At 42.3% G+C, this 13,481-nt stretch overlaps 1 protein-coding gene across 2 annotated transcripts in view; it reads left to right on the top strand.

Annotated features, from left to right (window-relative positions):
• POLD3 (DNA polymerase delta 3, accessory subunit) overlaps positions 1 to 13,481 on the top strand; it is a 29,161-nt gene that overhangs the window by 7,063 nt on the left and 8,617 nt on the right. The window contains exons 5-9 of one of the 2 annotated variants that reach the window (XM_026111465.2): positions 915 to 1,047; positions 4,071 to 4,335; positions 5,723 to 5,795; positions 8,272 to 8,434; positions 9,775 to 9,887. In XM_026111465.2, coding sequence (XP_025967250.2) covers positions 915 to 1,047; positions 4,071 to 4,335; positions 5,723 to 5,795; positions 8,272 to 8,434; positions 9,775 to 9,887 — 747 coding nt within the window. The remainder of the gene's footprint in view (positions 1 to 914; positions 1,048 to 4,070; positions 4,336 to 5,722; positions 5,796 to 8,271; positions 8,435 to 9,774; positions 9,888 to 13,481) is intronic. The other variant, XM_026111466.2, reaches the window with a different exon arrangement.

Raw genomic sequence — 13,481 nt, 5'->3', positions numbered from 1 at the left:
GTGACCTTAAGTGTCAGTATTAACGATCTAACTTTGCTTGAAAGACTTGTGTTATTTTCCTTTTTGAAATTTTAAATGGATTTCCAGCTAAGCTGTCTTCGTAAGTGTAGTAGATTGTCAAGCAGCGTAACTACTATCTGTCACGTTTGTTGAATTATGCGTGCTGTGTAATGTTCTATTTTGCTTTGGAGAGAAGGATTGCTCATGTTTTTTTGTATTGGAAGACAGGCCAAAGGTATGACTTACATTTGGAAGAGGCTGAAGTTTGTGATGGAAGTAGGGCTGCATAGTCTAGGACTGGCCCCAAGAAATGATTACTGTGTGTATTTTTACAGTGCCTAGAAGCTCTGTCTCAGACCAGCACTCTGTGCAAAGAACAATATAAGCAGTGATCTAAGAAATCCTAATAACAGCCCTTGTCTCAAGGGGGTTACAATCGAAATAGCATAGAATAGACAAAACATCAACTTGGGCAGACTACTCGAGAAGACACTAGGACAATATTGGTTAATGCTGTGGGCTTTTTCTTAACGGGAGATGGTTCCAGCAGGGCAGAGTTATCACCATCTGTTTTAATCCTTAACTTTAGGTAGTCATGTAGATATTCTGGGTCCCAGGCCCTGGATATTCTGAAGCTAAATACAGAGAGATTAGTCTTAATTTAGTTGTGTGAGACCCAGGTAGATCCAGTGGAAAATGCATTTGACAGGCTTGCGGAGTTTGATAACTCAAATTCTCAATCCGTGAGCATAGCAAGGAGGTACAATTATATGTTCTGATTTTCAGGTCCTTGCTCTCAAGTGGTCTGTCTGTCAGTCGTTCTGCCATCTTTGGTAGAGCTTAGTACTTAAAGTTGCTGCCTGATTCTGTAAAGGCCATACTAACAGAGGACTTCCCTTCTTTTTCCCCACCAGCAATGAAGTCTAAACTAGCCACGATTGCGAGTGTGCATGTCTACAGCATTCAGAAAGCCTTGCTCAAGGACAGTGGGCCGCTCTACAACACGGATTATGATATTGTCAAAACAAACCTGCACAACTGCAGCAAGTAAGTTGTGTCTTGGTTTTCTTCGTATGCTCTGTGATTAGAGACTGGTGAGATTTTGCTGCATAGCACACTTCAGCAGTAGAAATCAATAGTTACCAAATACCAATAATCAATAGTTATCAGTATTTACCTTTAGAAGGCTAGAAAAAGATATTTTCTAGGTCATGTCAGAGCAGACCTTAGGCAAATGCATTCTATGATTATCTTGTAATCTGACCTATTTCCAGCCCTCAGTTGGTTCATTTGCTCTGCTACTCCAACTGGCAAATTGTTCCAAAACCTGTCTTCTCTGATGGCTAGAAAATTTTTTTCCGATTTCTGGGCCACACTTAATTATGACCAGTTTACATCCAATTTTCTATCACACAAGAAGAGTAAACTGACTTACCAAAACATTGTCATGTTCAGCAAATTGCTAACCCAAGCTTGTCTTCTGTTTTGTGAGATTGTGCTTTCATCCACTGGACTCTTCTGCCTCTCTGAAGATGCACGTGGAGGATGAGTTCCTACAAAATAAGACAAGAGCCTGGAGCATAGGAGAAAGATGCCAAATAGATAGGGCGGCACAAGTGTCCTTCATGGTTGAACTAGAGAAAGGTTGTCCTAGAATTAAGAGGGACATCAGTCTGCAGAGCTCATTGGCTCTTCTTCTGGATGGTGACTGGCAACTGTGGCCACCACTGGTACAGTTCTCTGGTGGTAACATCTCTCTGTAAGGGACTGGACTGAGATCATCAAGCAGCTGTTGAGCAGGGCCACCTTAGCTGGCCTCTGAGTTGATTGCTGTCCTGATTGTACCACTGTTTTACCTGTTATGTCCCCTCTCTTTTCATATAGAGGTGTTTCCACCACGACAGCTTCAGCTTGATGTAATCGGTTTGTACAGTGCCATGACCAGTCTGGTTTGAAAGAGGGATCCCTGCAGTACAGAATTTGAAGACAGAAATTTAGCTGTCTTCAAAATGTTCACAAGAGAATGACTGAGAAAATAAAGTTCTAGATGCTGTGTTTTGTAAGTGTATGTCAATACCACAATAAGGGCTAGAAAAGCCTGCTTTGGTGAAAACGTATGCCATACATTTGGCTGTAATTTTGGCCTTATTCCAATTGCTGTTTACTCTAGGGCACCCCTGCATGGTGATGTTTGTGCCTCAGAGGAGTCTGGCTTTCAGATTTATACATCTAGAAGGTTTAGACAATTCTGATTCTGCAATTCCATTTGTGAAGCCTGTGTTTGAATCCCTGCTTGGCTTTGCAGCAGAATTTCCCAGGGAAATTAAGAAAAACTCAGCATCTTCATTTGCAGCCTGGCTGAACTAAATGCAGAATGATCGTGTTTCCTCATCCCTTGATTCATGTCAGCTGTGTGAATCATCTTTTATGCTTGGGACTAGATTGCTGGTGTACCCACAAAAGACTTAGTGAAGGTTTGACTGTGTGCATGTTCGTACCAAACCGGACCTTCTGACTTCGTGTATTTCCCTCTCAGTCCATATCTCTGGTAAGCTCTGGGGCAAGGATCTTTATTCCGTTCTGGGTTTGTGTGGGACCTGTTACACTGTGAAGACAGCGGAGGTGGCTAGATGTTGTACTAATATAAATAACTGGATTTGATGCACATGACTAATGTCAGCTTTTATGCTTGTTCCGAGTGGAAGCAACTCCTTGCATAGTTCAAACATCACTTGTTTTTTTTCCTGTGTGGTGGCTTTTTTTTTGGGGGGGGGGGCGGGGGGGAATTTTGGCTCAAGATCGTAAGCTATAGTCGCACAACAGCATTAAGGCAAGTTAACTTCCCAAATGCCCGCAATATGCGAGGCTTAGGTGTGCTTGCTGAACAGTTACTGTAACTACTAACAAACAGAATGTTATTTGTAATCTCGAGGGTTGGTGGTGCTGCTCTCAAGTGTCTATGGAATAGGAGCAAAAGCCATCTAGAGTTTGGTGTTGACTGCACTGAGACCAAGTTGAAAGTAGGACTGTTTTCCTTCAACGTCTTCCTTCCTTTAAAGGTTTGGATGTCAAGAGATTTCTGCTGCAGCCTAGTCGTGCTGTAGTGATGGTGGTATTTACTAATACATTTCAGTTTCTGATCCCAGCAGATGTGACTCTGAATTGTGCACGTGAGCTGCTAATGTGGAGGCACAGAAATTAATTGGCAGAAAAATGGTGTATTTCTTATGCAAATAAAAATACGCTGTGTAATTCAGTGGATTGGAAGGCATGAGTGTGTGCTCTCTTGTGGCATTTCTGTAGGAAATCTGGAAAGCCTTGCCTGTGATTTGCACAGTGGGGAGTGGAATTCAGTTATTTTGGGTATTGCTATTCCTGACCGTCAGTGAATTGTATTGTCACTGTGAGCAAATCATTTAGTTCTTATATCTCAGTCTCCTCAATCAATCACATTTCAGACTGTTACAAGCTGAGATGTGTCTCTGTCTACTAGTAATTACATAGAAATGACTTTATATAGTTAAGTCTCTGAATGTCCTGGATATCTTCTGAGCGATTTAAGTAAATCACAACTGAAAATAAACTATTTACCTGGCTGGAGAGATTGCGACTGCTTGATGTGGCAATAGTGGACACTGTCAGAGCATCTAAATGTTGTAGATGTTTTAGGTCATCAGATGGCAATACTATTTATGCTGCAAACTTTAGTGAGCATAACCAGTTTAGGAATAAAATGCAGTTCACTCCATCCCCACCCTGGGTGTGGAGACAGGCTTTTCTTTTTTTTCTTTTCTCTTTTTCTTGCCCCCACCCCATGAAATCCGAACAGCTTGTTTTGCATTTGAATGCTTTGGCTCTTGCTGACAGGTTCAGCTGATCCTTTCAGTAGAGGTCTCCATCATTCTCGTTCTGTGCCAGCCTTTCTTTCTTGTCCCTTGCACAAATTAAATTGCTCTGTTTCCCATAACAGGAGAACATAGAACCAGAGAAGTAAGGAGCTACTGGGGAGGACACCGAGGTGAAAAATAAGAAGTTAAAGGGCTAATTAGATTTTTCACTCCGTCACACAGGTTTAGTGCCATTCAGTGTGCCGCCGCGGTCCCCAGGGCGTCAGCCGAAGTTTCTCAAACACAGACGTCTGCACAGGCTGGTTCCCAGACACCAAGTGACACGAACGCTGTCAGTGCGCCTTTGGTCAATGGTCACGGGCCATCGACTGCTAAACAGACCTCGCAGCAGCCCAAAGGGATCATGGGAATGTTTGCAGCAAAATCGGCTTCCAAACCCCAGGACACAAATAAAGAAACTAAAGCAGAGGCTAAGGAGGCCCCAGGTGTAAGTTACCTCAGACCCTTTGGCAGCCCGTTGGGTTAATAGGTTTAATGAACCGTTCTTCTTGCTTCGCTCTTATTCGACCTAAATAACCTTAACCAGCAGTAGCCTCATCCAGTGCTTCTGGTTCTAGACTTTCTGTCCACTGCTCAATCACTCTTTCTTAACTGTTTAACTGTATGTCATGCCTTCTGTCAGTCATCCTGGGGAACATATATTGTGCCACGCTCTTGACCTATCCGTAGAAGTGTATTTGCCCCAACTTTGATGCTTTGATATTCTTTTTTGAGCCAGATCTCCAGCTAGTATAAGCCAGCATAGCTGCATTGCTGAGACAGTTGTTCCATTGTCTTCAGTTATGCCAGTATATACACCAGCTGAGGTTCTTGCTCTCTCTATTGTGCTTAAAAGGGTTTGTTTTGAGCAATAAGTGAAATGTGAGACTTTCAGGTCTTAATCAAGGTGTTTAAACTTGGTCTGTGAGGCACATTTCACAGTTTGACCTGTGCAGGACTAAAATGTTTATCTTCTCAACTGTGTTTTTTTTTTTCCCCCCTCCAGGATAGATTTGTTTTAATTTTGATTAGTAAAAGTGTTTTTAAAGCACTGTGGCCGTTAAATGGATATTAAAATAGTAACGTGGTTTGGTTCTTTTCATAACAAATGAGTAGGTTTGGGGTCAATTTTCAGTTCTAAATTCAATAGAAAATCGGAGGAAATATGCTTGTCTGTATGTTTTGGAAACTTTTGTGTCTGATTGCCTTTTTCCCCATCAAAATAAATGGGATTAGGAGGCCAAGCTTCCTTAGGTTTTTTCTTTTTGTGATTTTTTTTTTTCTTCTTCTTTTATTTTTTTTTTTTCATTTTGGTCGTGGTTATATTAACAGAATAGAGCAGTGATATTTTTTGCAAATGGCTCAGCAGAATGGTGCAATGTGCCAGAGTAGCTGGATAAAGTCTTCATGGTTTGGCCAATCTGTGTTCTTTCCTCTGTTGGTTACTGTGAATTGAGGCACTGATATTTTGCAAAAAGAACAGTTCTTTACTGGGAACTGACCCAAATCCCAACCACTTATTTCAGTAACACTGTCAGCCATCAGATGGGAATGTGAGCTAAGCTAGGTTTGAAGGCATAGCTAAGGAGTGATAAGTAATGTACTCTTGTCCCTTAGGTCCATGTGGTATCTAATATCTTTGAGTTCTCCTAAACCAATACTGAAATCTAAGACATTGTCTGGTCAACAGAATCTGTGTATTCGTTTTGTTTGTCCAGAACCAATACTGTGCATTTTGAGGGCTGTGTTGCAAGTGCGCTGGTGTGTCCTTGTCTGTTTTCACTAAATACTGGGCAACACACAGTTCCTGTGGTTACTCTTGTCTTTGCTTCCAGGTGTCTGCAGCAAGCAGCAAACCACCAGCAAAGGTCAACATAATGAACAATTTCTTTGGAAAAGCTGCCATGAGTAAGTGCTTTATAACATGAATCTGTCTTCAGAAACCATTGTGCTCAGGGATCAGCCATCTGTAGTCTTAAGAAAAGTCTGGAAGGATATTGGAAATCTATTGTTTTAGCTAAGTAGCAATTAAAAATAGTTAATGATACCAGGTATCTTGCTATACAGTTGCGATGGGGAGGTATAAATAAAGAAAAAAGGAGCAGAACTCTCCCACCAAACCACAATATATGAGGCTAGTTGGATTTCCCTTGTATCCTCTCTGTTGTTATAGTTTTCTATATCATATTTCTGCCCTTTTGAACTCAGAGGAGTTAACTTTTGTGTATGCAGCTCAAGGCAAAAATTAGAAGTTTTAAGTGGAATTTTTCTGACAAAAAGCTTGCTGGGTGGAGATCAATTAAAGTGACATATTTGTGCAGACTAACCCAGGAAGGATTTTTAGTGCAGAAGAAAACTGATTTAAAGTGAGTACTTTTGGCTGGAGGATTGGCTGTTGGTGAAATGATTGCCAAAACCTGTTATACAGAGTGTGTTAATGACATTTGCTTTTCATCACAAATCAGTGAGGAGTCTGTAGTTTTATTTAGGGTTAATTCCTCTATTGCAAATAGAAGAGCTAATAATCAGAGTAGAAAAATGAGGAGTCTTTTTCCCCTTTGAGTAAAGCTTTGGACTAGATGGCCTCCAGAGGTCCCTTCCAACCAAAATTATTCAAGTCTAAAGACAACATGCTGAAGCCGTTGAATAGACATTGGAAAAGGGCTGTAGGACTTTCTTCAAAAGATGCTTTTAGAATACAAGAGGATTCAGAGAAGGGTTACTGGAAGAGAATAAACAGCAAAATTCTTTCTAACAGACATCTGTTAGAGCTTGCAGGGTGCAGTTCCAGCGTTGAACACACAATACACGGTTCTGTTGGACATCTCTGAGCTCCTGTTCTGATGAGCCTTGAGACTGAGCGAGCTGAGGATGCTTTCAGCCTAACCCTTACAATTCTAATGGCAATTCTAAGGGCAGTACCATTAATTCAAATAAATTCTTAAGAGCTGAGAAGATCTGTAGACCAAAGTTTGTGTTCTGAAAACCCAGGAAACTGAAACGGTAAAGATAACATATTGGTGATACAGGAAACTTCTTTTATCTGTTTCCATGATTTGCAATGGGGTTAGCTTCTCTGCTTAGCCCTGTCAGGGAGCTCTTCGAGGAAGCTTGTGAGGTTACTGCGGGGATGGAGCAAACAGAGTAGAACTGGAAATGATTATGTGTATAGAAAAGATAGATTGAGTTCAGGAGGGAGATACATCTCTCCTGGCTTCAAAGATTTCACTACTGCCAGAAAGTCCCAAGTTAATAACTGAGTCCTTCAGCTCTATGCCATTGATCATAAATAAGAGAGCTGTCATTCATGCACTTATATATGAAATGTTTTCCCTCACTCAGTGAAGCAGCCAGCCTTTTTTTCAGGCAGTGTCAGAAAGATGTTGACATGAAGTCTTTCAGCCCTCTCAATAGCCTCTGCTCCTATTGACAGTGTAGTTATTGTTACGTGTTGTTGTTGAGTACTTTTTCTTCCCCAAGGCATCTTGCACTTGAGTTGATACAGGTTTCCAACTCGTCTCGTCCTCTCTTCATCGTGCGTGTGTGTAAAGCTGCTGAATGAAGCTAGCAGACTGTAATTAGGTACTAGCATGCTAAAAGCTCTGCCTATCAGATTGACAAATACGCTATTTTACTGTCCCCTCCCACCTGCTCTCTCTTCCCTAGTACTAGATTAAGCCTTTTAAAGCAGAATTATCCTTGTACGTGGTGCTGTGTAGACAAAAGAGACTCGTTCTTGATCATTTTGGGGTGCAGGGAGGGAGGGAAGAGGTAGCCAGTACACTCTTGAAAATACTAATCATGGGCTGTAGCGTTACGCAGCATGGAGACCGCACACAGCTCTGTTTGATTTTTCCTCATTCGTGATTCTTCTGTTTCTGTGCTCTTTCATGCTTGATTAAAACTCTGATTTTTAGAAGGAGTGAACTGACTGTAAAGATGGATGTGCTGTTACCCCAAGGGGGCTGCCTGGAGGAGGGGCTCCCAACCTGTTCATAGCAAACTCTCTCTTGAGAAAATTGGCGATGTTCTACGGCACCTTAGGTCCTGGTGACTACACAGCCCTAGCTATAAGGACTTGCCACTGCCTCCCCATCGCATTCTGCAGAGTTTGTGAAATAGTGCAGCGCGCTTTGCTCGCAGTGTGTTTGGGCCGTGCCCTCAGAAGGGAACCAAACCAGCAGATCAGCTGGAAAGGAAGGCGTGTCCTTTTTTTCATCTATGGCGAAGCTTGGTCAATCTAGCGCTCTCAGTGCTTTTACACATGGGTCTGTAGTGCTTTCCATTTTCTTGGCACGCAGTGTTTCATTTAGCCAGCTCCTGTGTAAGTTCTAGTTCATGCTGAATGCCCAGTGTTTGTTCTTTCTTCATGCTTTATTCACAGATAAACTCAGAGTCAATTCTGTGCCTGAGCAGCCAAAGGAAGAAAAAGAAGTAGTCAAGCCTTCAGTGTCTGTAGCAGAACCAGAATCACCCCCCAATACCGTAGCAGAGAAACCTGGGAGGAAAACAGAGTCTGCTAAAATTCAACAAAAGGACAAAAAAAGGTGGGCCATACTTTTCAGGGTCCCTGTCATCTGTTAATCCGCTTGTTGATGGCCTGTACAGAGCTGTCTGGTCATACGATGCTGGCTCACCTCCTGTTTCCAGCTACTAAATTGCACTAAACGTGGCTAAAATTATCTCTGTTAGAATTTTTTCCTAATATTTATTTTCCATTTAGGTGAGTGCTGTAGATGCCTTAGGGCCATTTGTGCCATTGCAAGTGGGAAGGGATGCGATCCAGGTACTCCTCAGTGGGAGGGGTGTGGCTTTCCATGAGACAAGCTCTTGCTGTGAACGGGCTTAGTGTAGACCCCGCAAGCAGTCTGGGGGGGCTGGCAGGAGCACCTGTACTGCGGGGAAGGTAGTATATTCCCAAGCTCATACGTACACAGCTTCCAGCACACAAAGTTCTGCTTGTTGATTTCTGTAGCTAACGTACTGCTGCTTTCGATGTCGCTGGTTTATTTTGGGCTGAGGCTCCAAGTAAATTTAAAGTTCAGCCCTTTGTGTTTAATCCAACCCAAACTGACAGAGACCAAAAATCATTACAGTTTGATGGCTCTCTGGTGGCCTATGAGTAATTAATTGGTGGTCTCAATCTGTTTCTTACTAACTAGGTAAGCGCACCGCCCAGCCCACCATCACAGTTAGTGCTAACTGGTCGCCTTATTGATAGTCTCGCTCAAAAAGCCAAGGGCCTGGAAACTGCACGTTGGCAATGTGGTGTTGGGGACGCCACTTGGGCTGTACCAGCTCTGTGAGGATATGCGGGCCTTTAGCCTCCAGGCTTGTTAGTCTGACATGTCTCGCCAACATTAAAAAGAAAGAAGCTATTTTATTTTTCCAGTAGTCTTTAAAAATGGCTCCAGGATTCTGAGACACTACCTCATAGTCAGTCAGTGGCAAGCAGTCTGTCAAAAGAGCTTCTGAGCGATCCTGTTGGGGACATTAGTGTTTGGGAGCCTGAGCTATAGAGACAAGATCAGTAATGCACTCTTGCCAGGTTACTGTGGCCAAGCTAGGTGAGGTACTTGGCAAAATGCTGAACTGTAGAGGGGCTAAAGAAATGCTTCTCGTTTGAAGAACTGGATATATGGGTAAGGATGAGAAGCATAAAAATGCTCATACGCCTATGCCTGGTTGTATATGTGAGTATACTTCAGCATATGTAATACTCATGTGTTTGAGATACAGAGGTACTTGATTCCTTGCTAGCAGTCCTTTTATCAGGAATGTGCTTGTCCAAATACACATGTTGCTTTCATGCATACACAAGGGATAACACATGTTCATTCTTTCTTTTCTCTCTATCTTTTTTTTTCTTTTTTTTTTCCTGTGGCAGTAGAATGAAGAGGGTGGACAAGTCAGATAACGAGGAGGAAAGAGAGCCTGAAAATCTAAAGAAAAAGAGGAAGCGAATCAAACAACTTCAGTCCGACAGTAGCGACGACGAAGGTAAAAGATAGGAAAACAACCAGTCATGTAGGTCAGGGGCCTGATTTCAGCAATATTACTATCCAAGGCTGTTGGTCAACGATTGAGGGAATAGTTTAGAGCACTAAAGACCGTGCAAATATGGCTGTAGTTTGCGCTTTCTGTTTCTTTTGTGCTGCAGGCACTTGAACATACAGTTGAGATGCCTCAGTCATTTAGTCTTTGTTTTAGCTTAGCTCAGATCTGGCTGTCTCCTCACCAAGTGTGCTGCCAGTCACACTGACTTATGTGAAATAGGTTCTCAAATCTCTTGTGAAAGACATAGCACCTTCCAGAATTATATAACTGGTCATAACCAGTTCATTTGGTGAGCTGTAAACACTTGCTAAATGACCCCTGCACCCCAAGGGTCATTTTTAGTACCTTTATTCAGGCTGTTTATAGAAATGGTTTGGAAGACAGCACTGGAAGCAAGATTCCAAATAATAGATAATAGAAAAACTGGAGGCAGAGCAGTTGAGCCATATCTGATGCGACTCTGCGTCTCCTCAGTGTTTGTTGGCTTTGACAGGAGTAGGGTGCCCAGAACATCGCAATATTTGGGCTTATAATGAGGAACAGCAGAGCCAGATTCCAAAGAATTTGGATAATTGAGGTGACAAATGCCGTTCAATGTAGATAACTGGAAAATAAGTTGGGAACCGCGCTAGGGAATATGTGCTAAATGAAACAGTCATCCAGCAAGCTGATCAGGAAAAGAATTCGGAGATCATTGTGGACAAATAATTGAAACCATCAGTTTAGTGTACAGCTCCAGTAAAAAAAGGTAAAACAGCTGATAGGTTATATTAGCAAAGATCTTCAGAAGGAGAACTGAAGCTCTTTGCTTATTTAGTGTGGCTAGGACATGAGAAACGACTGTGAAATGAAGAGAATCTATTACCCAAATGAGGGATGGGGATACTACTGGATATCTTAGGCCTATGGTGGCAAGGAGACTGCTATTTTCTTGGTTTCTTTTTTGCCCAGCATAATTTCAAGTGATCTCTGTCATCAGGCATCCATTACTTCTGCTCAAAGTGTTCCACAGGATGATAAATCTCTCAGGAAGCTGTTCTTCATGATCAGTCTTAATTTCATCACATTCCTGTGTGCAGCTCCTTGTTTAGCCATAAAAAAATATATATGCCCACACTCCTTGGTATTTATTTCTTTAAATATTTGTAAGCTATTATCTGGTCTTTCCATTTACTCACCACTCAGCCAACTGACAAGCTGCGTTGTTTAGCTCTTAAGAGGGAAGATTGAAATCAGCCCATTTAGCCACTTGAAGCGCTACTCTTTGCTGAGTTGGAATATCTCAGCTTGTCAGCTCTCTGCTAGCAAGAGCAGGCAGGAATGAGTCCTTCATTTCAGGCTTGTGGTAGGACAGTGTGGAGACACTGTTCTTCGAGCACGAAAGTTTGTTGGTCCTGTCTTCGTTTCGTTGCTACGAGTTGGGGACCCCCAGCCTGTAGTGTTCATGACAGGGCTTTAAACATGTTGGTAGGCAACCTCATAGTCTGCTTTCCTTATCTATTTCTGTTAGAACTCTTTTAATGCAACAGCAGTGCTGGAAGATTGTCACAAGTTGAGGACCACTTCTGTAGAGCACCACAACTCCTGCAGATTGCTGCACACTTACGTTTTTCCATATCAGAGCTCTCGGGTCTCATGTTGAATATCTGCATTAGATTATCAGACACTAAATAGTTAATTCCTTTGAATGTGGTGCTTTGTGTTTTCATTTATGCGGTCCAGAGAGTGTGTGTGTGCCCCTGGTGTCAGTGCACTCCATACATCCTTTTAGTCATTCTCCCTTGTTTTATTTGTGCTCTTAAGTGTGGCTTGACTGGATTGGTAAATAAAAACCACGGAGTTGGTCCTCTGGTGAGATTAGGGGCCTACTTGTCTTGTTATCCACACTCCTAATTAGTCTCCCTAGACATTAAATACGATAGAAGTAGGGATACCTACCTATTCCTCTCAGGGGAGCGGGTATTTTACCCTTATCCAGCCTACCAAGCTATTGCTATGCAAAAAGTCTGGGGTTTTTTTTTGTTGTTTTTTTGTTTTTTTCCATTTGGAGAATTCTCTTGTCACTGCTCTTGCTCCTCCTGCATCAGTCTTCTTTGGTGTTTCCATCTTCTCTGGAGAATTAATTTTGTACTATGTCAAGAATTGGCTTTGTATTATATATTAGAACTGCAAATTCATGCAAATTATAGTGGTGTATATACAAATTTGTGTATTATCCAAATTAGCTTTGGATTATTCCCTTTTGAAAAAGGGAAAGATTAGAACTGAGGGAGCTGCTCTCTTCTTCCTTCTTAAGTTAATGGCTGTCTAAACCACCCTGATTAGCTCTTCATTCAGAGGTTTGCTTCTGCTGTTTGCCCTTCTGAATCCAACTGGGTAAAAGAAGAGAGGCTCAAACTCTTTGAAATACTCAAATTGAATCCAAATTGATAATATATGTAATCTTTCATACTGGAGTACAGTATGTAATTATAAACTGGATAAAACAGATACTTAAAAAAGGAAAAATTGTACAGCAGCTGGACTTTGAGAACACTTACCGTTGAAAAAGTGGCAAACGGGTTTCTCCAGAGAGCAGGGGCAGTTTTTAATCAGCAGCACTCAGCAAAACGAAGCCTGGAGTGACATTGTTCCACGCTATGTCCCTGTGGGAATTGGAGAGGAAGGAGCCATATGCTGTACAGCATTTGGAGATCGCTGCCAAAGAGGGCACGGCTCGTCTACCACCTGCGTAGCTCACCCACGGGTGATAGAAGGTTAGGTTTTAAATATGTAAGATGCAATATGGGAAGCAAAATGATCAGTGCAGGTATCAAAGGCTAATGGTCTAACTGCTGCTTATTTTAATGCACCAAGCTAACCTGGCTGACCTCTGCTTGGAGCAAGTCAGGAGGTGCTCGGAGGGGCAGCAGCCTCAGTAGGGGCAATAACCTTTCCGGTGGGTGCAGCTGGAGTCGCAAGGGAGATGCCTGTCCACAGCCATTACGGTGACTGAGTAGCCTTCAAACGGGGCTCCACCTGTGTAACTGTGCTAGTAAAACCACTGCCCTTTCTTAGGCGGGCTCACGGTGACAGGTCAGGGTTTTAAACTGGGTCCGTAGGACTGACGCTAAGCACTGCGTGGACGCTTATGTCAGTGTAAGTCTTTTGTGTTGCTCTCTTTTAGTCTGCTCCTAACCTACTGAAATGAGCCCAAAATAAGCTATTCTTACATAAGCATGTGCACGTTGTATCAAGTTGAAAATACAGAAGGCATGAGAGGCAATCGTCTCCATTAAAATAATGATTCTTCATTAAAAACTTATATTGGTATGAGGGTGCCTTAGTCAGTGCAGGTTGCTTTGCTTCCAGTGCCAGAATAAACTACACAAGTGTGTCCACAGAGGACAGGAGGTTTTGGCAGCTTCAGCTATACCAACATAGGCAACGTTTCATAGTGTTGACAAGTATTTTACAACCACTTTGGATGGTGATTTCAGTGGCACTGTAACCTACAAATTCTATCACTTTCAGAGAGCTACAGTAGAAGCACTAGAG

This window comes from Dromaius novaehollandiae, chromosome 1, assembly GCF_036370855.1.
Source record: "Dromaius novaehollandiae isolate bDroNov1 chromosome 1, bDroNov1.hap1, whole genome shotgun sequence".
Classification (NCBI taxonomy): domain Eukaryota; kingdom Metazoa; phylum Chordata; class Aves; order Casuariiformes; family Dromaiidae; genus Dromaius; species Dromaius novaehollandiae.
Note: the sequence above shows the minus strand (reverse complement) of the source record. Positions and strands in the feature narration are given on the sequence as shown.